The following is a 23,886-nucleotide window of genomic DNA, read 5'->3' on the forward strand; positions in this document are numbered from 1 at the left end:
AAAAATTATTGCCATTCCACTAGCTAAAGACAATGTACCCTGACTGGATAGTAAGAGGAGAGATTCAGATTGCTTGGGGTTGAGCAAATATTCTCAACCATAAGACATTTTATTAATCAACAAGGTTGGCAATGGTTCAAAGGACAGATAATACCCATATGATGGATATCTCCCAGCTCAGGATGCTCCAGAGACTTCTTGTCTTTAAAAAAAAAAAAGCAATCCATGACCCTCAGTGGTCTACCAGGTCCTACGAGACCTGCCCTGACCTTGTCTCCTTCCTGTCTCTCCTCCTTCCTCTGTTCTGGGCACGGTGGCTCCTGGAATTCCCTGGTGTTTAGTAAAGATCTTTTGAACAAATGAATAAGTGAATAATTCAATATGGTTGAGGATAAGAGGAGACAAATACACTCATATGCCACTAATGAAAATATCAATTTTTTTAATCCTTCCAGAGGGCATATGAAAAAATATATCAAGATTTTAAATGTGGATATCCTTCCCCCAATTCCACTTCCAGGAATCTACCCAACAGACCTACTCACAAGCATCTACAAAGATTCAGGTATAAAACTTTTTGGCAAATCATGTCATCAAATGCTGGTAAGCATGTCGAGCAGCCAGAATTTCTGTGTGTTGTGGGTGGGGGCATAAAATGCTACAATCAATTTGGAGAAGTGCCTGGAATTTTTTACAAAACTAAACACACATGTAACCTAGGAATGAACAGTTCTGCTCCTAGATGTTCAGTTAAACCCAGTGTCCACAAAGGATTTACCCAATGACGTTAATACTAACTCATAATAGACAAAACCTGGAAACACCCCAGGTGTCCATCCAAAGGAGTATTAATAAACCAACTATAATAAATACATGTGATTAAATACTGCTCACCAGCAAAGAGGAAAGAGCTACTGATCCATTCAAAATCATGGATAAATCTCAAAATAATTATTCTTAGTTGGAAAAGGCAACAAAAAAGAGCACATACTTTATAATTGCAGTAGGCAAAAATAATCTTATAGCAGAAATAAATCAGAACAGGCGTTGCCAGTGAGAAAGCAGCAGTGGATGTTGACTGGGAAGGGGCACGAGGGAACTTTCGGGGATGATGGCAATGCTATATGAGTAGAAAAGGATTTTGGTTACACAGTTACGTGTATTTGTCAACATTCAGCAAAAACGCAATGACAGTACGTTCATTTCATTGTGTGTGCATTTTACCTAGAAGAGAGAAAATCTGTAAACACACAGTGAACTCTAGTTAGCGATATGCACAGAGATGGGGCAAGGGATTGTTGATGTTCAAAACTGAATTGCACTTGTATCAAGGGCAATATGGACTGCTGGGTGGACCAAAGGATGAACAGATGAATAGATTAGTGATAAATCATGCACAATACAATATTTATTGTGAAGTCTATGGGACTTATAAGACACCACAGAAAGAAATAATATACTCATTATGAGAATCCCAGAAAAAGAGAAAGAAAAAGGGACAGAAAATATATTTAAACTAATAATTACTGAAAACTACCCAAATGACAGAATGGACATCCAGGTTCATGATGCCCAAAGGACACCAAAAAGGTTGAACCTGAAAAGCGCTACCCCGAGTCACATTATCATTACATTGTCAAAAGTCAAACACACAGAGTCAATTTTGAAAGCAGCAAGAGAAAAGTGAGTCATCACAAACCAGGGAACCACCATACCTATGGGCAGACTTCTTAAAAGAAATTTTGTGGGCCAAGAGAGAGTGGGATGATATATTCAAAAAATTGAAAGAAAAAACTCTCAGCCAAGAATATTACACAGCAAAATTCTCCTTCAGGAATGAAGGGAAGATAAAGACTTTCCCAAATAAACAAAAGCTGAGGGAATTCATCACCACTGGCCCTGCCTTATGAGAAATGCTGGAGCACTCCATTCCTTAAGCAGAAAGCAAAGGATGTTAATTGATACCATAAAAACATATTAATATATAAGTAAATTCACTGGTAATAGTAAATATATAAAGTTAGGTTCCATAATATTGTAACAGTGGTATGTATTTCACTTACAATTCTAGTTTAAAAGCTGAAAAACAAATGTATTAAAAATAACCATAACTACAATACGTTTAATGTATACACAATACAACAATATATAAATTATATAACCTAAAATGTGAGAGAGGGAGAAATTAAAATATACAGTTTATGTACACCATCAAAGTTAGACTGCTCTCCGCTTAAAATAGGCAGGTATAAATATAAGATGTTTTATGTAAGCTCATAGTAATGGCAAAGGAAAAACCTGTATTAGAGACTCAGAATACTCTGATAAAGCAGACAAAACCACTACTACAAAAAGTTATAAAGCCTCAGAAGACAGCCAGAGAACAAAGCAAGCCACAAGGGTCTGCAAAACAGTCAGAAGACAATTACTCACATGGCAAAACCAAGTTCTTGCCTATCAATAGTTACTTTAAACTATTTTTAACATAAAAGGATTAAACTGTCCAGTCAAAAGACACAAGATGGCTGAACGGATGAAATATTTTTAAACACAAGATCCAACAATAAGCTCCCTACAAGAGATTCATTTTGGCTTTAAAGACACTCACAGACTGACAGTGAAGGGGTAGAAAAAGGTATTTCAAGCAAATGGTAACCGGAAGAAGGAAGGAGTAGCTATATTCATATCAGACAAAACAGACTTTAAGCTAAAAATGGTCAAAAGAGACAAAGAAGTCATTATATAATGATGAAAGGGTCAATCCATCAAGGAGGTATAGCAATTGTAAGTATTTAGGCACCTAACCATATAAAGCAAAAACTAACAGAATGAAAAAGAGAAATAAACAGCAATAGAATATTAGTTGGGGACTTTAATATCCCACTTGCAAAAATGGATAGAGCATCCAGAAGAGAAGCGTAAGTTATCAGCAGATCTGACAACACTACAGACCCAAACGAACCTGACAAACGTTTAAGGAATGTCCCATCCAGCAGCAGAATGCACGTTCTTCTCCAGTGCACATGAACGTTCTCTAGGCTATATCCTACGCTGGGCCACAAAACAAGTCTTAGCAAACTTAAAAATACTGAAACCATAAAGGGGGGAGGGTATAGCTCAAAAATACTGAAACCACACCCAGCATCTTTTCTGACCACACGGTGTGAAACTGGAAATCATAACAGGAGGAAAGCTGGAAAAGTCCCAGACACAGGGAAATCAAACAGCACACTCCTGCGCAACAAACAGGTCCAAGAAGGAATCAAGAAGGGAATCAGAAAGCATCTCGAGACAAATGGAAGTGAAATCACAAGATCCCAAAGCGTGCCTGTGGAGCCAAAGCGGTCCCAAGAGGGAAGTCTATAGTGATAAACGCATTTTTTTAAAAAAGGAAAGATCTCAAATAAGCAACCTAACTCTACACCTCATGGGACAAGAAAAAGAAGAACAAACAAAGCCTAAAGTCAGCAGAAGGAAAGAACTAATAAAGGTTAAGTCAGAAATAAATGAAATAGAGAACAGGAAAGCAATTTAAAAAGAAACTAAGAATTGGCTCTTTGAAAAGATAAACAAAATGGACAAACATGTAGCTAGACTAATCAAGGAAAAAAACAGAGAAGACATGAGTAAATAAAAGCATAAATGAAAGAGGAAACATTACAACCGATACCACAGAAACACAAAGGACTGTGAAAGACTGCTAGGAACAACCATCCATCACAAATTGGACAACCTCAAAGTGGATCAATTCCTAGAAACATACACCCTACCAAGACTGGATCATGAAGAAACAAAATCTGAACAGACCAATAATGAGAAAGGAGATTTAATCAGTAATCAAAAATCTCTCATAAAAGTAAAGCCCAGGGCCAGATGGTTTCACTGAATTTTACCAGTTATTTAAAGAAGAATCAATGCCAGTATTTCTCAAATTCTTCCAAAAAACTGAAGAGAAGGGAACATTCCCAAACTCATTTTACCTGGCCAGAGTTGCCCTGACATTAAAACCAGATAAAGAATATTACAAGAAAAGAAAACTACAGGCAAATATCTTTGGTGAATACAGATGCAAAAATTCTCAACAAAACATGTGCATATCAAATTCAAAAGCACATTCAAATGATTACACACCACGATCAAGTGGATTAACCATCGGATGCAAGGATGGCTCAACAGACACAAATCAATAAATGATGCTCCACATTTACAGAGTGAAGGGAAAAATCATAAGATCATCTCAAGAGATGCAGAAAAAGCATGTGACAAAATTCCACATGCTTTCATCGTAAAAACTCTCAACACATTTGGGTATAGAAGGAATGTACCTCAACATAGTAAAGCCACGTACGACACGCCCACAGCTGACATCCTACTCAGTGGTGAAAGGCTGAAAGCTTTTCCCCTAAGATCAGGACCAGGACGAGGATGCCCACTCTTGCCACTCCTGTTCAACAGAGTACTGAGAGTCCTAGCCAGAGCAATCAGGCAAGAAAAAGAAATGGAAGGCACCTGAATCAGAAAGGAAGAAGTAAAATGGTCTCTGTTTGTAGATGACATGATTTTATACAGAGAAAATCCTAAAAGCTCCACCATAAAACTGTTAGATATAATCAGCTTCCCTGGGCAACAGACTCAGGTAACAGCAGCCGTGCGTGCGGGCTGCGGCGGCCATAAGCCCCTGGCACTTGGGAGCGGTCAGCATCAGCTACCTGTCTCTGAAAGGGACCTCCGGAGCAGATGACTCTGAGGCGTGGGGCTGCCGCAAGGTCCCCCTGCAGAACCCACTAAGTTCACCTACACCCAGAGACACTCATGCCTCTGCACCCCTCGCCCACACTGTAAGCTGAGCCCCTTGTCCTGGAAAGAAGGGACACTGAGAGAGGAGGGCCCCTCTGCTGCCAGGCCGGCTTCCTCGTTGACCCTGGGCAAGCTTCCTCACTTACTTTTTGATGGCAAATATGGTCATCCCAATGGTGATGTTTCTAAATTGGGCGTCCAGGATGGCAGAGTCAAAGGTCCCATCCCAGACGATGGGAGCAAACCACGGGGTCATGACCAGCACATCCGTTCTCCTGGGGAGAGGAGAGACAGTGGGTTAGAGCAGGGCACAGCGGTATTGGCCACAAAGGGGAAGGAAGGATTGGTCCAAAGTCACACAACCCGTGAGCAGCAGAGCTAGGAGCAGACTGGACTCCAGACTCCCAACCCAGTGCTCTTCCTTTGCACCATAAGCTCAGCACTCAAGACTCAACTCTCCTGTCCCCTCAGGGCCCTACCTGGGAGGGTCTCCTGAGCACCAGCCATGTGCTGGGTCCCACGGGATGCTCCTCTGAGGCCTCCCAGCCCTGTCTCCAGGAGGAGCTGGGTCTCAGTGAGGGCAAGACTGAGCCCTCTCCAGCACTCGGGACTTCGCCGTGAGAGAAGAGTATGTTTGGTCTCTGCCACTCCCCTCCCCTTACCTGACCAGAGCTTTAAGGTCATAGAAGCATCTTTTGTTCTAATGAGGTGACTCTGGGTGGGCTCCTGGGTAGTGCAAGTTGGGGGGCTGGCTGGTCTCTGGATAAACTACGCCGTGACTAGAAACTTTCAGCCCATATCCCATCCTCCTGGGAAGGGAGGGGGCTGGAGATTGAGCTAATAACCAGTCGTGCCAACATGATGAAGCCTCCATAAAAATCCCGAAACTGTGGGGTTTGGAGAGCTTCTGGGCTGGTGGACAGATGGAGCTGCTGGGACGACGATGCACCCGGGGAGGGCGTGGAAGCCCCGCCCCTACTCCTTGCCAGTTTACCTCCTCCATCTGCCTGTCCCTGAGCTGATCATTTATAGCAAACCAAGATTCCAGTAAGCAAGGTGCTTTCTTGAGTTCCGTGAGCATTCCAGCAAATGATCAAACCCAAGGAGGGGGTGGTGGGACCCTGATTTACACCCACTCTGTCAGAAGCACAGGTGACAACCCTGAACTTGTGACCGGCAGGTGAAGCAGGGCCAGTCTGCCAGGCTGAGTCCTTCCCCCGTGGGGTCCATGCTGACTGCGGGGAGCGCCAGGATTGCTCGGGTGGGAAACCCACACGCTTGCTGAGAGTAGAGGAAACAAGAGTTTTTTTAGGGGCAAAGCTGAGCTTCAAGCCCCCTCCCGTCTCCGGGGCTCCTCCTGTCCTGTGTCCTCTATGCCCCGACCTCTTTCCCTCCAGCCCACACAGACGCCTCTCACCTCTCCCCCCGCTCACTCGTGGTCCCTGTGACATCACACCACCAGGATACATCAACAGGGCTCCTGCCAACTTGTCCCTCCCGATCTGCGCTGTCCAATAGAGACAGACAGAACTAAAGATTGTCCAGGAGCCTCAGAAAAGTGAAAGGAACCAGGGAAAATTACGTTAACTTGGTACATTTTGTTTAACCCAGTGTGTCCAAAGTACCATTTCAGTATGTCATCAATACTGAAATGAGATGTTTGACATTTGTCCTGTGCTAAGTGCTTGAAATCTGGTGTGTATTTCGCGCTGACAGCACCTCTCATTCGAGAACACTCCCGTCTCAAGTGTCCATGACCACAGGCAGATGGTGGCTGTATAAGTCCACGGAGATACGGGCGTAGGTTTCACGAAGGACAGTGAGCATCTCCAGCGCTCCTGGAAGGGGGTGGCATGCCACGCCAGAAGCCGCTGGGCTTGCATCCTGCCCTGCCCCTCAGCTATTCCAGGGCCCCAGGCAAGTTCCTCCCCTTCTCTGAGCCTCAGTTTCCCTGCTTATAAAGCAAGGACCCATCAGAAGGGTCTCTGGGCTACCTTCCTGCCCCGAAGCTCTGGGATCCGGTGCCAGGGCGACAGGCTGCCAGCCCTCTCTCCTGGGCACTGAAGGCAGGAGGAGTGGGCCCTGGTTAAGGAGGGGTGGATTTGGGGCCAGGCAACTGCGTGTGGAACCATTGTCCCCCAGATGTTTACACCAGTGGAAAGACCTCAGGGAGAGCCCAGCCCAGGCCCCTGGCATTCTTCCCTAAGAAGAAACAAGAGACAGTTCCACGCCTGGCCCACCTGGCTCCTAGTGACCAAGACTCAGAGGCACCTTCCACTGCTCCTTTGTACCAAGCCCATGAAAAACTGACCCAGCCTCCTACAGCAGTGACAGGGAGATTGGAGCCAGGCAGAGGAGCGCGAGAGAGGGAAACACAAAGTAAGCGGTGACGGTGGGGACACGCCTACTTACGTGGGCTGGAGGACCTGAGCCTTGGGGTAAACCAACCTGCAGACAGGACAAGACAGCGATGAGGAGAGCCCACCCACATCCCAGACGCCCCAGAGCTGCAAGGCACCCCTTCCCGGATCAGCCTGCCAGCTGTGCCAGGAGGTGGCACTCAGCCATAGGGACTTCCTTCTTCCATCTTTCCTTCAGTCCTGCCCGCCCAGCCCTGAGGATGCACTCGCCTCCCCAGTGATAAACTAATGGGGCTGAAATATGAGGAAAGGAAAGGAGGATTTCCCTAAGTGTGTTATGATAGTTGCTTCGGTTAGAGACACCGCCCCCACCCCATGTCTCTCCTCTCCTTGTAAGTCCTTCCTGTGATCTCACTCATTATGACTAAGGTCTTCAAGTCCTGCTTTTATTCAGGGAATGGGGAGCGCAGGGCTGGCCCACCCCCACTCCATCCCCCCTCCGCCTCCCACGGGAACCACCTCACCACCCACCCCACTGCCTCCCTGCTGTCTCCTTCCCTCCACGCCCCACTGACCACACTGTCAGTTTTCAGCAGAGCTGGGGGCTGAGTCACCCCAGGAAAGGCAGCTGGGCGGGGGCAGCCACGAGGCCCAAGGTCAACTGGACTCACCTGTGAGTCCCACCATGGAATGCCCGCTCCAGGTTGTTCCTCCCGCTCCCGTTGTCATGACCACCCTCCCCCCTTCCCTTGTGTCTTCCTTCCCCAGGAGTCAGGCTCTGAGGGAGGAGAGGAGGGTGAAGGAGGAGGATGAAGGGGGAGCACCGGTTGACTTGCTTGGAAGCAGGCATGGATACAGCCCACAGGTGTGGTCTCCATACCTGGGCACTTCAGGTATCTTGCAGGTGTCCATGTGGCAGTCGCCCTCACTGAGGGAGGAAAACGGCGCTTAGAGCCGAGGGCAGGGGCCTGGGAGAGGCACTGCTGTGCCAGACCAGCCAGGACTCCTGAGGGCCAGCAGGCAACAGTCTCTCCTGAGGAAAGCTCCCCATGGCTGCAAAGCTTGGGCCCTGTGGCCAGGTGAGGAGACCAATGATGGTAAGCCGGGCCAGGAAACCTCTGGGAGCTTGGTGCTCAGCTCTGCCCAAAGGGATTCCACCCCATGGTGATAAACTGGCCTGAGGACAGCCCTGCTCCTGGGGGCGGGGGCGGGGAGAGGGGCGATGGGGGAGGTAGGACCAGGGGCCCTGAAATCCCAAAAGCAGCTCTGGCAATGCCCCCCTCACCCCTGGAAGCCCAGCTCCCACCTTACCTGACCTCCGTCTTCTCCAGCAGCAGCCGGTGCAGAACCACGGTGTGTTTATCCTGGCTGCAGAGAAGAAAGGTTCCGAGTCATGTCACAACGAAGTAGCATCTTGTTAACAAAGTACCCCCTCAAGAGTGGTGGGGGCTCACCAGGCAAAGGCTAGGTTTGCATGCATTTCCCCAGCCCCGCCCTCCCCAGCCCCGCCCTTTCTCCAGCCCCGCCCTCCCCCTACTTCCCGCTCTCCCTCCACCCCCTTCCCTCCCCAGCCTCACTGTCCTCCCCTACCTCCGCCCTTCACCCCCCAGCTTAGCCCAGGTGAACTTCCCTGACCACCAGGGAGGGGAGCTCAGATGAAGCTTGGTGGGGCCGTCCCCATCCTAACAAGGCTCCGGGTGCTGTGCGAGGCTCAGGAATGCCAACTTTTGCGGGTGAAAGGGAGGTGAAAGTCATTACCTCAATGGCAGGCTGTCAGGTTGGTCCTGCAGGTGATGGGCCTCCGGGCTGTTGGGAGAGAAAAGTCCGGTCAGCTGAGCCCATTCATCCACCCTTCTGTCCAACAAGCATTTGCTGGGCGCCCTTGCTGCTGGACAGAGGAAGGGATCTGGACCGGGTCTGGCTCTGAGGGCCGATCCCTTGGGCTCATGACCCGGCCTGGTTAGCGCCTTTCACCTGATCTGTTCTCCATCAGCTGGAGAGTGATGGCCCCGAAGAAATTAGCTCTGAGAGCAAACATGAGCCCTTACCACTCCGTGCTGACGGGCGCCCATCACAGGGAGGCCCCAGCGGAGCAGCAGAAGGGAATGACTTTACTGCCATTAACCCCGGTCACTATTCCTCCCCAAGCTCCGGCCGGGAGCTGCAGCCAGCTGTAACCGTGTCCTCTCCAACAGAAATCACAACTCTGCCTCTCTTCTATTTTAGGGTCTGAGGAGACTTGGTAGAGCAAGGAACTTGGACGCAGCTGGATGCTGAGTGCTTCTTTGGTTACAGTTACCTCCAATTCAGTACATACTCGTATTTTTATTTCTGGCCTAGGTCTCTCGAGAAGGAGCCACCTTGACTCCAAAGACCCCTTCATTACCTTTGAGACTCTTCTCTCTGCTCCCATCTGGGAATCAGGTTGAAAATATTGCTGGGGGGACAAAAAAGAGGGTGAAGTGGAGTCCTCACTCGGCAGGGGAGAGCAGACATGCTGTGGTTTTGAGGCTGAGATTTCAACACTCTCCTGCTGACCCTTTCGGTCTCTGGCCCCTGAGGAAATAGATACGAAGCGCAAGCAGAACAGAGCGAGTGGGACATCTCACTGGGGTGGGAGGAGAGAACAGGGTGTGCAGGCAGACCCCCCCAAACAGTGTCCTGCTGCCCGCCACCCCCTACACACCTACTTTAACACAACCTCATTACCATGGCTAAGAGCTTGTAAGTGCTCACGACCTTCCTCCCTGTGGGTCAGGGACCCCTGCATGAGAATCATCCCATCCGAGGGGTGGTTTTCAGATGCAATTCCAGACTCCCTGACTCGAGCCCTGAGCAGATGGGAAGGGTGTGTGTATACAGAAATCTCTCTTTTTAATAGGTTCCCTGAGTGATCTGTGCACACTCTTAAGTGGAGAGCCACGCCTCCTTTCTGTCTTGCAACAACCTTGCCGCAGACAGCAGTAGAAGCCCAACACAGGGGGTCCCGGGGTGGGGGGTTGCTGAGGCTCACAGAATCAGCAGCTCCCTAGTTAAGTCAGAGCAGGGAGGCGATCGCAGCCTTTCCAGCCACCCCAAGCTGGGCTGAGACAAGGGCTCTGGGAGACCCACACCCTACACGTGGGGCTAGGCGGGGTCCTACGATGGAAGGCTGGAATCCCACTCTCAGCCCTGCTCCCTCTCTGCCCTCCTCTCCCCCACTGTGACTCCCCACATCCAAGCACCAGTGGTCCCAGAAGCTGCGCCCCGTCCTCCTGGGAGCTGCTGTGTGTCCCTGTGAAGTGGCCCCTCCCTGCACGGTGGGCTTCCTGGGCGGGATTTGGCCCACAGTACAACAGAGGCAGCTCTGAGATGGAGATTCGGCCCCAGAAGGGCCCTGCAGCAGTCCAGGGGGTGCCCTTTGCCGGTCAACAGCCCCCACACAATGAGTGTCACACCCTTTCCCATACCGGGACCACCTGTAATTAGTTCCATTTGCTGCTTAGACCAGACTTGGCTCCAGGACGCCCTGGCACGTCCAGCTCTACCAGATCAAGGACGGGTGGTCTTCCTCCCAGGACCGCCGGGGAATCCTGAACCCACTCTCGTGACATCCCCTCTCCTGTAACTGCCTGTCACCCGTCTACTTCTGCTCACAGACCTGACATCCATCAGGACTGGGGGCTGCCCCACCGACGAGGCATCCCTGCGCCTTCTAAACCGCCAGGCTCTAACAGGTGCTCGTAAGCTCTCACGGAGGTGAGTGCGCAACGCGTCCCTCAGCGCACGTGCCAAGTTTACAGCACCTGCGTCGGCTGGACCCTCAGCCCTGAGACAGGGCGCTGACCCCAGACCAGACTTCCGTCAGTCAGAGACGCTCCCTCCGGCACCTGGGAGCCTGGGTTTGGAGTCAGGTGGAGGGCTTGCGTCCTGGCCTTACCACGTTGCGCCTCATAACCTGGGTCTCGTTTCTTCACCTCTGGAGCCTCCGTTTCCTCAGGTGTAAATGGGTAATAATGTACATCTGACAGGCTGTTGAGAGCGGCACCAGAGCGCCTGCCCAGCATTTCCCTCCATTCCTAGCGCAGAACATCCAACAAAAGGAAGCTCCATCTAACAAACGTCTTTGTGAAAGCCATTGGGCGACGTGTGTGTCTCTACGAGCTGACAGCCAAACCACCCTCCTTCTGTGCTCTGGAGCACTACTGCCCAGCCCAGGGGCGGTTCCGCCCTCTTGCGCCAGCGCTGACCAGGTTCTCTTTCTGAAGGGGACGCTGTTTCACAGCTACCAAGTTTGTTTCCAAACATAAACTAGAATAATAAAAGGCAGTGAAAGATGTTACCTGTTCTTCATAAATGTATTTAAAGTGTGATGTGAGCTCTGTATGCTGACGTGATGGGTGTTGGTAAAAGGCTATAAAGCAACCGCAGTCGTGTTTACCCTGCCCTCCAGGTGAGCCTGTCACCCACAGGTTCCTGGTAATCGGTGAATCAGTTAATCGGAGTGAAGGCTGCCTGGGAGCCCGAGTCTCAGCCCCGCCGTGGCAGGTGGTGTGACCAGAGGCTGGGAGTACCCTATCTACAAAATGGGCATGACAGTGCCCTTCACGGCTTCTCCAGGTTCACTGTCGTGGGCCAAAGAAAACCTACCAGGTCCCATCCCATAAAGCCAGCTGAGTCATAAATCCCCACCTGCCACAGGGCCCAAGGGCCCTTCCCAACTTTCATACCTGTAGAAGCCCAGACACGCAGCCAAGAGCAGGACCAGGCACAGCCAGGACTTGGAGCTCCCTCCCCAGAAGTCTGTGGAGAGGAAGGCTGGGTTACTCGGAGCTGAGTTATCTGGTCCTTGAATCATCTTGTTGAGGCCAATGGGCACCAGCCAGGAACGGCCTCCTGCTGGCTCCAGCCAAAAGCCCTCTCCCCTTCCTGTGCTTGCAGGGAGGGTGGGTTATACCTCTTCTGGAGGCATCGTCCCGTGAGCCTCTCCCTGCAGCCCCTGAGCCCCGGCCTGGGTGCCCCTGCTTGTGGACAGGCCCCTGGGGGCCGGGAACAGGCCTCTGCTCCAAAGGAGGGGGTGCAGTGGAATGTGGTCCTGAGCTGACCTCCAGGTCGATAAAGAGATGCAGGAGGACTGTGAGGCACAAAGGGGCACAAATCCAGCTCACGAGGGGACTCCAAGCCCCCAGAGCCCTGAAGCCCTAAGGCTGTGGGAGCTCACGCAGTTGGAGCGGCAGGTAGCCAGCCATGAGCAGAGAAGGGGCACAGGCCGAACGGCCGGAAACCGTGCATCATGTGAGCAATGGGGGGTCCCCAAGCAGACAGAGGGAAGCAGGAGCCCCAGGACTGGTAAGAGTTCACAAATTTGGGGGTAACAAGTGGCCTGGAGGCCAACACAGAAAGGTGGGGAAAGGCAGGAATCTGCGGCGTCTGAATGTAACTTTTGCTCATTATGCCCTCATCACGATAACATCAGCCTTGCAGATTGGAACTAGCCGTCAGGCACGGATGCCACGGCACTTCCGACCCAGGCTGAACTGTGCCGGAAAAGCCAGGCTGGGCCTGCTCGTAAATCTAAGTGTAACAAGTGTTGGGTTGCTGACCTGAGTTCTGCTGGGCTAACTCGTAAATCTAAGTTTAATTAGTGTTGGTAACTGATCTCTTCTTATTAGAGAATTTCTAGTTTACTGATTCCCTGCTTCTGTTTTGTGGTATTGCTGAGCCGTTTGCGCCCTATCGGCTAAAAATCCCAAGCTTGTAATTCACCCTGTAAAGCCTCGCACACGAGTCTTGAAGGTGCTCGGGGCTCCGGAGCAGAAGCCCCTCTGAGCCCGCCGGTGTGATAAACCTGAGTGCTCCAACCCTCCGAGCGGTGCTCGATTCTTGGCTGGCCTATCGTTTCCGTAACAGAACAAGGACAAAAATCCTTGCTCCCCTCGGGAAGGTGGAACTGGGGTGGAAATCAGGAAACACGACCCCAAAGTCCTCCCTCCCCAGAGACAATCCCGCCGCCCATTCACTTCCACACCCCATGGAAGCAACTTACCAAGGCAACTCGGCGCAGCTGCCCGCCCGAGCCTGCCCGCCCTCCCCTTGACAGCATCCCATCTACCCCTTAATAAATCCCCACTTTGCTTTCCTAACCTCTGAGTCCCGTCTCTGAATTCAAGGAGACAAGAACCTAATCGCTGCAACGATTTTCCTGCTTTCCTCTGTCTGCCAGGGACCCCTTTGTTCACATGATGTGAGGTTTCCTGCCATGTGGCCCGTGCCCCACATTCTCTGCTCACGTCTAGCCCCCTGCCAGCTCTAACACCCGAGTCACACACAGCAAAACCAGCCAGGCGCGGGACGCCGCTGCGGGAGCACCGCACTTCCAGGGCATGCGACGAACAACTCCGCTGGGCGAAGACTCTCCCACCCCTCCTGGAACCGTGTCACTGGGTGTCAGAGGCCCCAGTCTGATGTCCCAGCAGCCAGATCTCGGTGATCAAAAATAGTGGGGGTCCCGGGTGCTGGATAAGAAAACCATGCATACCCGGGTGCGACCCAGAAACGTTTGCCAAAGAATCTCATCTGGTCTGGGAGACACACCTCAGCCCCCTTTGACTGAATGTGAACATGTGAAAACCCAGGGGTCTGTAAACTCGGGGGTGTATCCAGAAACATGTTCGTATACGAGTTTACAATGAATTTGATAACATCGTATCATTTTATATAAACTGTTTCCTCTATTTTAAATGTTAAGGGACTTTGATATGCCCAATTTGTGTTTAATAGACTGACAAGGTTTTTAAGTGCATAGTAAGTTTTTATCACATTTAAGAGTCTGTTCTGTCCCAAATCTTTTGTGCCTGAGAGAATTAGATCAATTAGGCGTAGAGTCGTAGTTTAAAACAAATTATGCTAGGTGGGAAAAATCCAGATGAAAGCAAGTACTTAATGTAGGATTTCGTCTGTATAATTCTAGGAAATGCAAACTAATCTTAATGCTAGAAAAGAGAACAGTGGTTGCCTGGGGACGGAGTGGGCAGGTGAGTGGGGCAGGGCCGGGACGGAGGACAGATGAGCACAGCAGCTTGGGGGGTGATGGTTACATTCACTTTTATAACTGTGGTGAAGGTTTTGTCCGTGTAAACACATCGAATTACCAAATTCTACACTTTAAGTAAACACGCAGTTTATTCCATGTCCATTTTACCTCTATAAGGTGCTTTTTTAAAAAGAAAGAAAAAAATGCACTCAGATTGGAAAGGAAAAAGCAGACCTGCCTTTATTTTCATACAGCATGTTCATCTATAGAGAAAATCTGAAAATCTATTTTAAAAAGCTATTTGGCTTAACACGTGAGTTGGTGAGTTTACCAAAACCTCAGGATACAAGATCAACATCCACAAATCTACTGTTATTTTATATGCTAACAATGGATATTCAGAAATGGAAGTTAATAACACAACACCATTCTCAATAGTATAAAAGACATGAAATACTTAGATAGCTCTGACCCCAAAAATGTACAAAATGTGTGCAGGGGATACTGCAAAACATGGCTGCGAGACACTAAGGCGGTCTGTGAAAACGGTGAGGCCCACCACGATCATGAGTCAGGAGACTAAGTGTTGTTAAAACGTCAAACCTCCCCAGTTTAATTTATAGAATGAATATAATTCCAATCAAAATCCCAGCAGGATTTTGTGTAGAAGGTGACAAGCTGAATTCTAAAATGTTCATGGAAATGCAAAGGACCTGTAACAATTGAAATAGCCTTGAAAAATATAAATAAATTTGAAGGACGACCCAATCTTAAGTCCTGTCCTGCTAGAAAGTGAGCGTGATTAAGGCCATGTGAACCGCATCGAGAGAAACCAGTCGGCGGAGCAGAATACAGCCTAGAAACAGACACACACGCACACGCGCGCACGCACACGCACGCATGCACGCACGCACGCACGCACGCACGCACGCACACACACGGTCAGTTCATTTCTGACAAAGTGCCAAGGCAATTTGGTGGAGAAAGAAGAGTCTTTTCAACAAATAATGATGGAACGACTGTCAGTTTGTACACAAAAATGGCAAACTTCATTCCACGTACAAAAATTAACTCCAATGGGTCAAAGACAAAAATATAAGAGCTAAAACTATAAAACATTTAGAAGAAAACAGAATACAACTTTTACGGCCTTGGCTTAGGCAAAGATTTCTTAGATACAACATCAAAAGCAAAATCCATGGAAGAAAAAATTCATAAATTGGACTTCTTCAAAATTAATAACTTCTGCTCTGTGAATGACACAGTTAAGAGAATAAAAAGACAAGTCAGGCCAGGAAAAAGAGATTTCTAAATCACACAGCTCCTTTAGCAGGAGCTGTGTCTAAAACCCAATCATATGAAAACAAGCTTATCTATCGATCCATATATGAAATCTGAGCACACTTCATTCACCAAAGGAGACAGAGATGGCAAAAAAGGGTTCATGAAAAATGTTCAACGCTATAGTCGTTAGGGAAATGGACATTAAAACCACAATAGGATACCCTCATACAGCTATTTGAATTAAAAGACCAGCCTTAACAAATGATGGTGAGGATATGGAGCAACTGGAATTTGCATATACGTGAGGTGGGAACCCAGAATTATACAACCACTTTGGAAAAGATTCTGGCATTTCTACCGTATGACTCAGTTGTTCCAAGAGAAATGGCAGCGTGTCCACACAAAGGCCGGTGCCGCACTGTTGCAGTAGCTTTCTCTGCCACAGTCAGGAACTGAGAACAACCCAAATGCCCATCAGCAGATGAGTGGATTAACAGATTGAGGTGTGTCCACACAACAGCAAAAAAAAAAAAAAAAAAAAAACCGGACTGGAGGAATCGCAAAGGAATTACCCTGAGAGAGAAGCCAGAGGAAAAGGAGGGTGACTGTACAACTCCTTTTATATGAAACTCTAGAAAATGCAGGCTAGCCTATAGTGACAAAAAGCAGGCCAGTGGGTGCTGTGCGCGACCCAGGCCTGGGTCAGGTGGGACCTCTGCGGGTGATGGATGTATTCCTTATCTTGATTGTGGTGATGGCTTCCTGGACGTACACAGATACTGGAATGTATCTAACAGCACACTTCAAATACGTGTAGTTTATTCTGTGTCAATTACTCTGGAAGCCCTTTTAAAAAGAAAGCAAGCCGCAGTGAGATCTCATTTCTCACCATCAGATGGCAAAAGTACCAAGTGTGACCGGCTGCTCCCAGGTGGGACCGTGGGAACTGAGCCTGCCCACACTCGGTGTAGTGCTTCCTTGATGCAGGGGTAGGAGCAGGGAGGGGGCGCGTAGGCACATCACCCCAGGAAGGTGACAATTTGTCCCTGGGAGCACACAAAATCTTAGACATTAATGATCTGTGGCCTTCCAAAGCTTAACCCTACCCAACAAAATCTTATTCCTTCATACCAAATTTTTCTCTTTAGGGACAATTTAAATACAATTAAATTTTTCTCCTTATAGTGCCATAACTGAGTGTGTGTGCTCAGATCTGCTGAGAAACACTGCTGCAGAAAGTAGGGAAGGCTGGACCCCACAAGAAGAGAGATCAGACGATACCCACCCAGATGCAGACCCACTTAGCATCCGACCCCGTGAACCCACTTCTGGGAATCCACGCGGCAGAGAAACCGGCAGGCGTGTAGATGGCTGCTATTCACGGAGAACGTTTTGTACGTCAGAGGGGAAGACTGGAAACGACCCAAGTGTTTATCAGTAAAGGGGCCCATTAAATTAAGCGTGGTGCTTCCAACAAGGGCTGCTAGGCGGCTGCCAGGAAGAACAGGGAAGCCGCTGGGACACACGGGGCGTGTGCAGCAAGTACGCGACAGTACAAAGAACAACGTTCTGCCGGTTGTGCAAGAAAGCCTATAGAGCCACCTTCGCTTATCTTTACATAAAAAAAGCCTTTAGATAAAAAAAGCAGCACACAAAAAACGAATAAAAATGGTTATCTATAAAGAGCAGGCAGCTGGGAGAGGTGCTGGCAGAGACCAGGTGGAAGCGACACTTCTCAGGGTATAAACAAATATCACTTATATTGTGGTTTTTTTTTTGGGGGGGGAGGTAATTAGCCTTATTTTTTTTTAATGGAGGTACTGGGGATTGAACCCCGGACCTCGTGCACGCATCTGCTCTACCGCCGAGCTAGACCCTCCCCGCTGAAGTATCAGTTTTAGTTTTGAACCATGTAAATGTACTAGCTGTTCAACTAAAATGAAATAAAATATAAATAAACCAGAATAACAGACAGAGGTGTTACTTTTTAAATTTTGGAGAGGGAAAAGTCGAAGCTTGACAGAAGATTTTTTTTAATATGCCTAAATGAGGACAAATAAATATGAGTCAAGGAAGATGAAGGGTTTCCGCATGAGTGAAAGCAGCCACGGGGACCGGTTAGTTCTCAAGGCTCGCGAGGTGCACTTTCCTGGTTATAATCCTCAAATTTGGCTCAAATAAAATTTTCTTTAAAAAAGAAAAGCCACAAACAAAATCGAAAGAAACAAATTCAGAGAAAAAAAAGTTTGCAACTCGTATCACAAAAAGCCTTCATTCCCTCAATATTAACCTCCTACAATTTAATCAATCAGACCAACAGTTGAATTTTTCTTTAAGGGCAAAGGCTATGCAATGACAGCTCCGGTCAGAAGGCACTCCACCTCCCTAGGGGAAGAGCCAAGCAAATGAAGATGGCAGCAGACCAGTTCTCACCCAACCGGTGAGCAGCGGGGTGCTGGCCACGCCCTGGCCGGGCAAGGTGTGTGCTGGGCCCGGTGAGCAGGAGGCAACAGCACGATCTGGTCGGTACGAAGGAGGGGGACACAGCAGAATGTGACGTCTGCACATCATGTTTTCCTTGTGACATTTCCCCCTTCAGCTCCATTCCAGTTCTCACCTTCCTTTCACAGAAAAGCTTGGAAAGGACGGTCTCCTAGACCGGAGCCCTCCAGCCCTTTTCCTCATCTTTCTTCACGGTCGCTAACCAGCCTTTTACCCCGACTGCGCCCCTGGAACTTCCCTTAGGCTCCGGGCGTCTCCGCAGCCCTCACCAGCGTTCTCTCCTCTGTCCTCTCTGAGTTAACCTGTCAGCCGCGGGTGAACCGTGCTCTCCATGGTCCGTTTCCTGGGCCACACCTGCCCGGCTGCCTCCGCGCTTCCACGTCCTGCAGCACAAATGTTGGCGCTCCAGGCTCGGTCCCAAGCTCCCTTCTGAACGTGCGCTCACCGCCTGGGGGGTCCTACCTTGTACCCGAGCATTGGATGTCGTGTGTGCGCAGCTGGCTCCTCGCCCCTTCCCCAGGCCTGTCCGCAGCCTTCATCTCTCTGTGGATCTGTGAGCTAGGAAACATGGCCGCTCACGGCCACCCCCGTGAAGCACTTCAGCCTTGTCACCGCCACACAGGACTCCAGGTCCCCCTCCCCACACCCCCCAGGGGGGCACGCTTCCTGTCTCATGATAGGGGACCACAGGGCATCACAACCCCTTAAAGAAGCATCTTTAATCCTTCCTTTCCCTCCCGCCCCCACTCCAGTTCACCGGCACGCGCTGTCAGCTCCACCTTCAAAATGCGTCCCCGTACCCGTGGTGTGGGGAGAAGTACGACAGTTTCTCAAAAAATTAAACACAGACTTCGCACGCAATCCCGCAGCTCCTCGTGTGAGCGTCCATCCAGGAGCGGTAAGAGCAGAGACTCAACAGGTATCGCTCACCCACGCGCACAGCAGCGTTATTCCCGACAGCCAGAAAGAGGAGGCAACCACCCGGCCACCGACGGAGGACGGAGGCAGTGGATGCGGGTGTCCACACAGCAGAGCGCGAGTCGCCTGGTCACTTAGTGCCACGGAAATGTACACTTAAAAATTGTTCAAATGTTGGGGGGGTACAGCTCGGTGGGAGAGTGTGTGCTTAGCGTGCACGGGGTCCTGGTGCCTCCCCCACACCTCCATCAAAAATAAAGAAATAAGCCTAATTACCCAACCCAAAAATTGTTAAAATATTGTTTCTTATTATGTATATTTTGCCCCAATAATCTTTTTTCTTTAAGAGCAGGCAGAAAAATGGGTTGGACATAGAGGTTCATTTCCTGCCCCTCGTGGGGTTCGGTGGCCTGAGCTAGCTAATGGAAAATGGGCTGAAGGTGGCCCCGGCCCAGTAAGGCCACTTCCGACCTCAGAGACCCCCACCTTGTTCCCACATCCCCCATGCAGGATGGCTGGTGTCCGTAACCCGCCTTCCCCCGGCCTCCCCTGCGAGGTGCTGAGCGTCGGGTTATCATGTGCCAGCTCAACTATTTCTCTGCTCGTAAGTTTCTCCCAACATCCTGAGTGGTGTCCGCCCCACCCGGGGACACTGGTGACCTGTGTTCTGATGCTTTTCTGGTCCCCTCTCTAGACGGTGTCTGGAGCTCAGTGGACACCTGTGAATGGAACCCGCTCAGCCTGCGCCTTGTACCACACAGCCACCCCGTAGTTCAGGGCTGGGGCTGCTCTGGGTTCTGGCACTTTCCAGCTGACTTTCTGAGCCCCCCACTCCTCACCCACATCTGAAACAGAGTGGGCTGGCAGGACAACCTGAAGGCTCCATCAGCTCACTGTTTCGTTGGCAATGTGCAAGGAGCTCTCCTGTGTGCCCAGGTCCAACGTGCAGGGCATGGGGTCTGGACAGGGAAGGGAGCCCAGGGAGGGAGGGGGCGGCGGTGAGGCTGGACCAGAGGCGTGACAGGAGGGAGAGGAGGGGGGAGAAGGGACGGGAAACAACAGCAGCAGGAAAGCTCCCGGTGTCAGAGGAGCCAGAGACGGGGAGCTGGACTGCCAGGCCCCTAGGTGGCCAAAGTGATTGGGGCACAGAGAGGGGGAGCGCGAGGGTGCGGGCTGCTGGGAGCGGGGTCTCTAAGGCTGCACCTCCTGGGCGGGCTCCTGAGGCTGTGTGCGCTGACAGCCAAACCACACCCAAAGGTGCTGCTGCTGGCAGATGATTAAGTCAAAAGAACAGAGAGTTAGTGATCCATTAATCAAGGAAACGATTTAAATGGATGGGTTTTTTCATTATTTATCTTAAATATCCAAAGGGCCTCAGGCATTCCTAGGCTACCTTGAACTTCTCCCTTGAAACCATCTGATTAATGTTCAGAAGAGGGAGAGGGAATAAAGGGTTTTGAAAAGGAGAGTTCTGGGGTAATCACTGCACTGCGCATTAGTCACAGGCAGCCGGGCAGGGGAGGGGAGGGGGAGGGGGAGGGGGAACTTGTCCAAGGTCACCTAGAACTCATGGCAATGTTAGGGCTCAAATCCAGGTCCGGGGTGATCCCCTGCCTGGTTTGCAGGGGACCAACGGAGTACCTGTTTAGGACACGAGACTAACATGCTAAAACCAGGACAGACTTACACAAACTGAGATGAAAGGTCACCCTACCGGGTCCCCGACCCTTGGACCAGGGCTGTTGCTGCCCATGATACTAAACAGAAGGGCTCTCAGCCTTGGCCTCTGTGGTATGCTGGCATCAGAACCCACACCACCCCTGGTGGACCCCACCGAATCACGACCGTCCTCAGAGCCGTGGTCGTCACCTTCCGAGGGACCAGGAGACCCTGAGCCTCAGATGTCCATTCGGGGAGCCGCACCCCGGCAGGAGCGCCCTGGACCCAACTCAGTTTCTTGTGCCTTGAGGCCCTTGGGATTCGCCAGCTCTGCTGCTGGTAGCCCTTTCCGCCAACACTGCCCTCACAAGGGCCCCTCTGACTCATGTAACACAGGGCTCTAGGGACCCAGTACAAACTGGACCGGGGAACACCCAGTGCATCATTCCCAGCCTGTTTGGGAACAGGGTTGCTTCAGGGAGCCCCGCCCCAGGCCTGGCTTAAGCCAGGTCAGTCTGGCCACCTCCCATGATGAAGGAGAATTTTTTTGCTAAACATCCAAAAAAGAAGTGGTCATGGCTTCTGCTCTGCTCTTCCAAGGAGACGTGCACGCCGTGGGGCCCCCGGGGCTCTGCAGGGACCGGCTAGCAGACCGGGGCCTGGGTCCTGCCCACGCCGAGCCCTGACACCCGGAAGGACCGCAGATGTCCTTCCCCCTCCACCGCCCTTCCCGGCTCTGGCAGGGCCCCCCACAGCCAGTGCCGGTCCCAGAAGCCAGGAGGGAATGAGAGAGGGACCTGCGGTGCGTGGAGCTTTGTAGCCTCCCTGGACTCTCGCAGCTTCTCAGCAGGGCCACTTCCTCCTGCTCTCAGGGGGTCGGGCTGAGCAGAGGCCCAGGAGACTTCCTAGAGCCCCCTGGGCTGCTCCGCTGCCTTGGTCCCTCAGCCGAGTCAAGGGAGCTGCCAGGGGCTGGGGCTTGACCGCAGCTGTGGGTGGTACCTGGGGGATCGGGGCCCACAGAACCAATCCATTAAGCTGAGCACCTGCCTCACTCTGCAGTTCTGGAAGGTTCATCACAAAGGGTCACAGATGAGGTGAATTAACAGTGCCTGGTTCCACCCACAGGGCCATGTTGGGAATCCACAAACACAAGGGTCAGGTCCCTGTGTCCTGGTCACTCTGAGGAGAGGTGGCTGTGTGCAGGGTGGACCCAGGCAGGAGCTCTGGGCAGGGGACCACCAGGCCTCACGTGCAGACACTTACCGCACTGGGCCCTCTGAAGGGGGCCCACGAATGCCCCTGTGCAGGGTCCTGGGGAGCCCAGATGCCCAGGCTCCATCTGCTGGGAGAGCCAGGGTTTCCCCATCTGCAGACTTAGGGGCTGGGCTGGGGGACATGGAGGCTGGGGTGGGGGCAGTTCTGACAAGTAGGGCCTGAGTGGTTGCCAGGCAACAGCAAGGAGGGGCTGGGATGGGGGTTGGACAGAGCCTCCACCCTTCAGCCACGGAGGCACAAGGCATAGACCATCCTGGGGAGCCTAGCGGTGCCCTGCCCCCTCCTTTTCCTCCTCTGTCTCCCATCTCCTCCCCACTCTCTCCCTTCCTCCCCTCTGCTTTTCATCCTCTCTCTGATTTTGACCCTCAGCCTCACAAAGTGACATTGGGCCGGATTAGGGCAGGGTTACAGACAGGCAGGAAGCTCCTCTTCCCTGGCCCTTTCCTCCCACCCTCTTTCTCCCTCCCTGCCTCCTCTCCAACCTCTCCCCTGCAGGTGCGCTGGGTTCCCCCCACCGACCCGCCCCACCCCCAGCAACAGGCTGCGTCCAAGCTCCTGGGAGGACTTCAGCTTGCTCTGTCACAGGCAGTCTTTACAACCGGCTCTCTCCTCTGGGGCCCAGACAAGTGGAGGGGAGAGAGAGCCCCGGAGAGGGGCCGGTGGGGGTGCTTCTGCCTGCGGGAGACCTGGGCACCAGCTTTGCCTGTCAAATCAGGACAGCTCCCCGAGGGCCTGCCCTCCGCCCTGCCCTCCGCCCTCCAACACCCTAGCCATGTCCGGCCTGTCTTAGTTCCCCGGACACCGTCGTCACCCCTGCCCAGGATCACCCACCACACACACACACACAGCTCCCCAGACCTTCCCGGCTCCCACTCCGCCCAGCTGTCCCCGCCAAGGCTGGCTGGTTCTGGTGCAGCTGGGAAGCCTTGGCTAGATACTCAGATGCCCAAAGAGATGCCCACGGCCCCATTCCTGGAGTCTTTGTCCCTCCCCACTCACCTCTGGGGTTCATGGCTCCTGGGAGGACCCACAGGCGAGGAGCCTGGGTGCAGAGTCCGGGGAAGGGCGGTGGAGGTCCGCCTGGCAGAAGGTGAGCACGGCTCAGACCTCTGGCCCGAGCCAGATCTACCAGAGAAATAAAGCCCAGCCCCTTCCCCGGGGCCTGCCCCGTCTAACCGTTCTGGGTGGGAGGAGCTTCAGCAGGTTTCCAGTTTGCCCAGATCTGGCAGGGGCCCGCCAGCCAGATCAGTCCCACGACAGAAATCAGACTTCTCAGCTGGGTGCCCAAAGCCACTGTCCCTGCTCGGGGGCAGTATCTTGCCCACATCTCAGATCCTGGAGGGGCCTAGTTGGTGATTTTGCCCTGCTGTCAGGACCAAGCCCTGCCCCTTGCTCTGGCCCTGAAGCCCTGAGAATTTGGCCCCTGCTCAGCTCCCCAGCTAACGCTGATCTACATTCCACCCCACCCCCACCTCTCCTTGGCTGTCTCTCCAACATGGAGAGCTGCTTTTCTCACCACACATGGCATGTCGCCTGCCCCAACAGCCCAGAGGCCATGGACACCTGGGTCTCATCTTCCTGGAGGAAAGGTCTTGGTCCCAGAGATTTCTAAACACGGGGATAAGGAGGTGCTTAAATGCAGGTGTCAGGAGAGGCTGCTGCTGAGAGGCTGTCACCTGCATCTCAGGAGAGGCCCATCTCGGGGGCAGGAACATCAGGTCTATGAGCCCCATCCGAGAATTCAACGCGGCACGGCTCAGAGGGAGGGAGAGGCAAAGACCCTCTCTCTGCCCTTCTGCTCCAGCTCATCCTCCCTGTGCCAGCCCCCACCTGCCCGAGGGAGATGGGTGAGGGAGTCAGGCTGGACAGGGAGGAGCCAGAGGCCCTGAGCAGTGGTCCCAACCAATCATCCTACACCTGGGAGACTCTCTTCTGCTCTTCAGTCTCCACCCCTTGCTCCCAGCCACCTGGCTCCACCCCTCAGTGCCAGCCACTGGAGATGGAAGAGAGGGTCCTTCCAGGCAGCATCTCAAGGGCATGTCCCAGCCTGTACCAAACTAGGAGCTGGGGGAGCAGAGC

At 51.6% G+C, this 23,886-nt stretch overlaps 1 protein-coding gene across 2 annotated transcripts in view; it reads right to left on the bottom strand.

Moving 5' to 3' along the window:
- ABO (ABO, alpha 1-3-N-acetylgalactosaminyltransferase and alpha 1-3-galactosyltransferase) overlaps positions 1-22,963 on the bottom strand; it is a 29,419-nt gene extending 6,456 nt beyond the window's left edge. Inside the window, exons 1-8 of one of the 2 annotated variants that reach the window (XM_032478820.1) lie at positions 22,807-22,963; positions 11,867-11,939; positions 9,544-9,594; positions 8,916-8,963; positions 8,469-8,525; positions 8,038-8,085; positions 7,210-7,245; positions 4,944-5,072 (exon numbers count right to left, since the gene is read on the bottom strand). In XM_032478820.1, coding sequence (XP_032334711.1) covers positions 4,944-5,072; positions 7,210-7,245; positions 8,038-8,085; positions 8,469-8,525; positions 8,916-8,963; positions 9,544-9,594; positions 11,867-11,939; positions 22,807-22,819 — 455 coding nt within the window. In that variant the 5' untranslated portion in view covers positions 22,820-22,963. Of the gene's footprint in view, positions 1-4,943; positions 5,073-7,209; positions 7,246-8,037; positions 8,086-8,468; positions 8,526-8,915; positions 8,964-9,543; positions 9,714-11,866; positions 11,940-22,806 lie in introns of both variants that reach the window. The other variant, XM_032478821.1, reaches the window with a different exon arrangement.
- Positions 22,964-23,886: the final 923 nt, after the last annotated feature.

Source organism: Camelus ferus, chromosome 4, assembly GCF_009834535.1.
Source record: "Camelus ferus isolate YT-003-E chromosome 4, BCGSAC_Cfer_1.0, whole genome shotgun sequence".
NCBI classification, from domain to species: Eukaryota; Metazoa; Chordata; class Mammalia; order Artiodactyla; family Camelidae; genus Camelus; species Camelus ferus.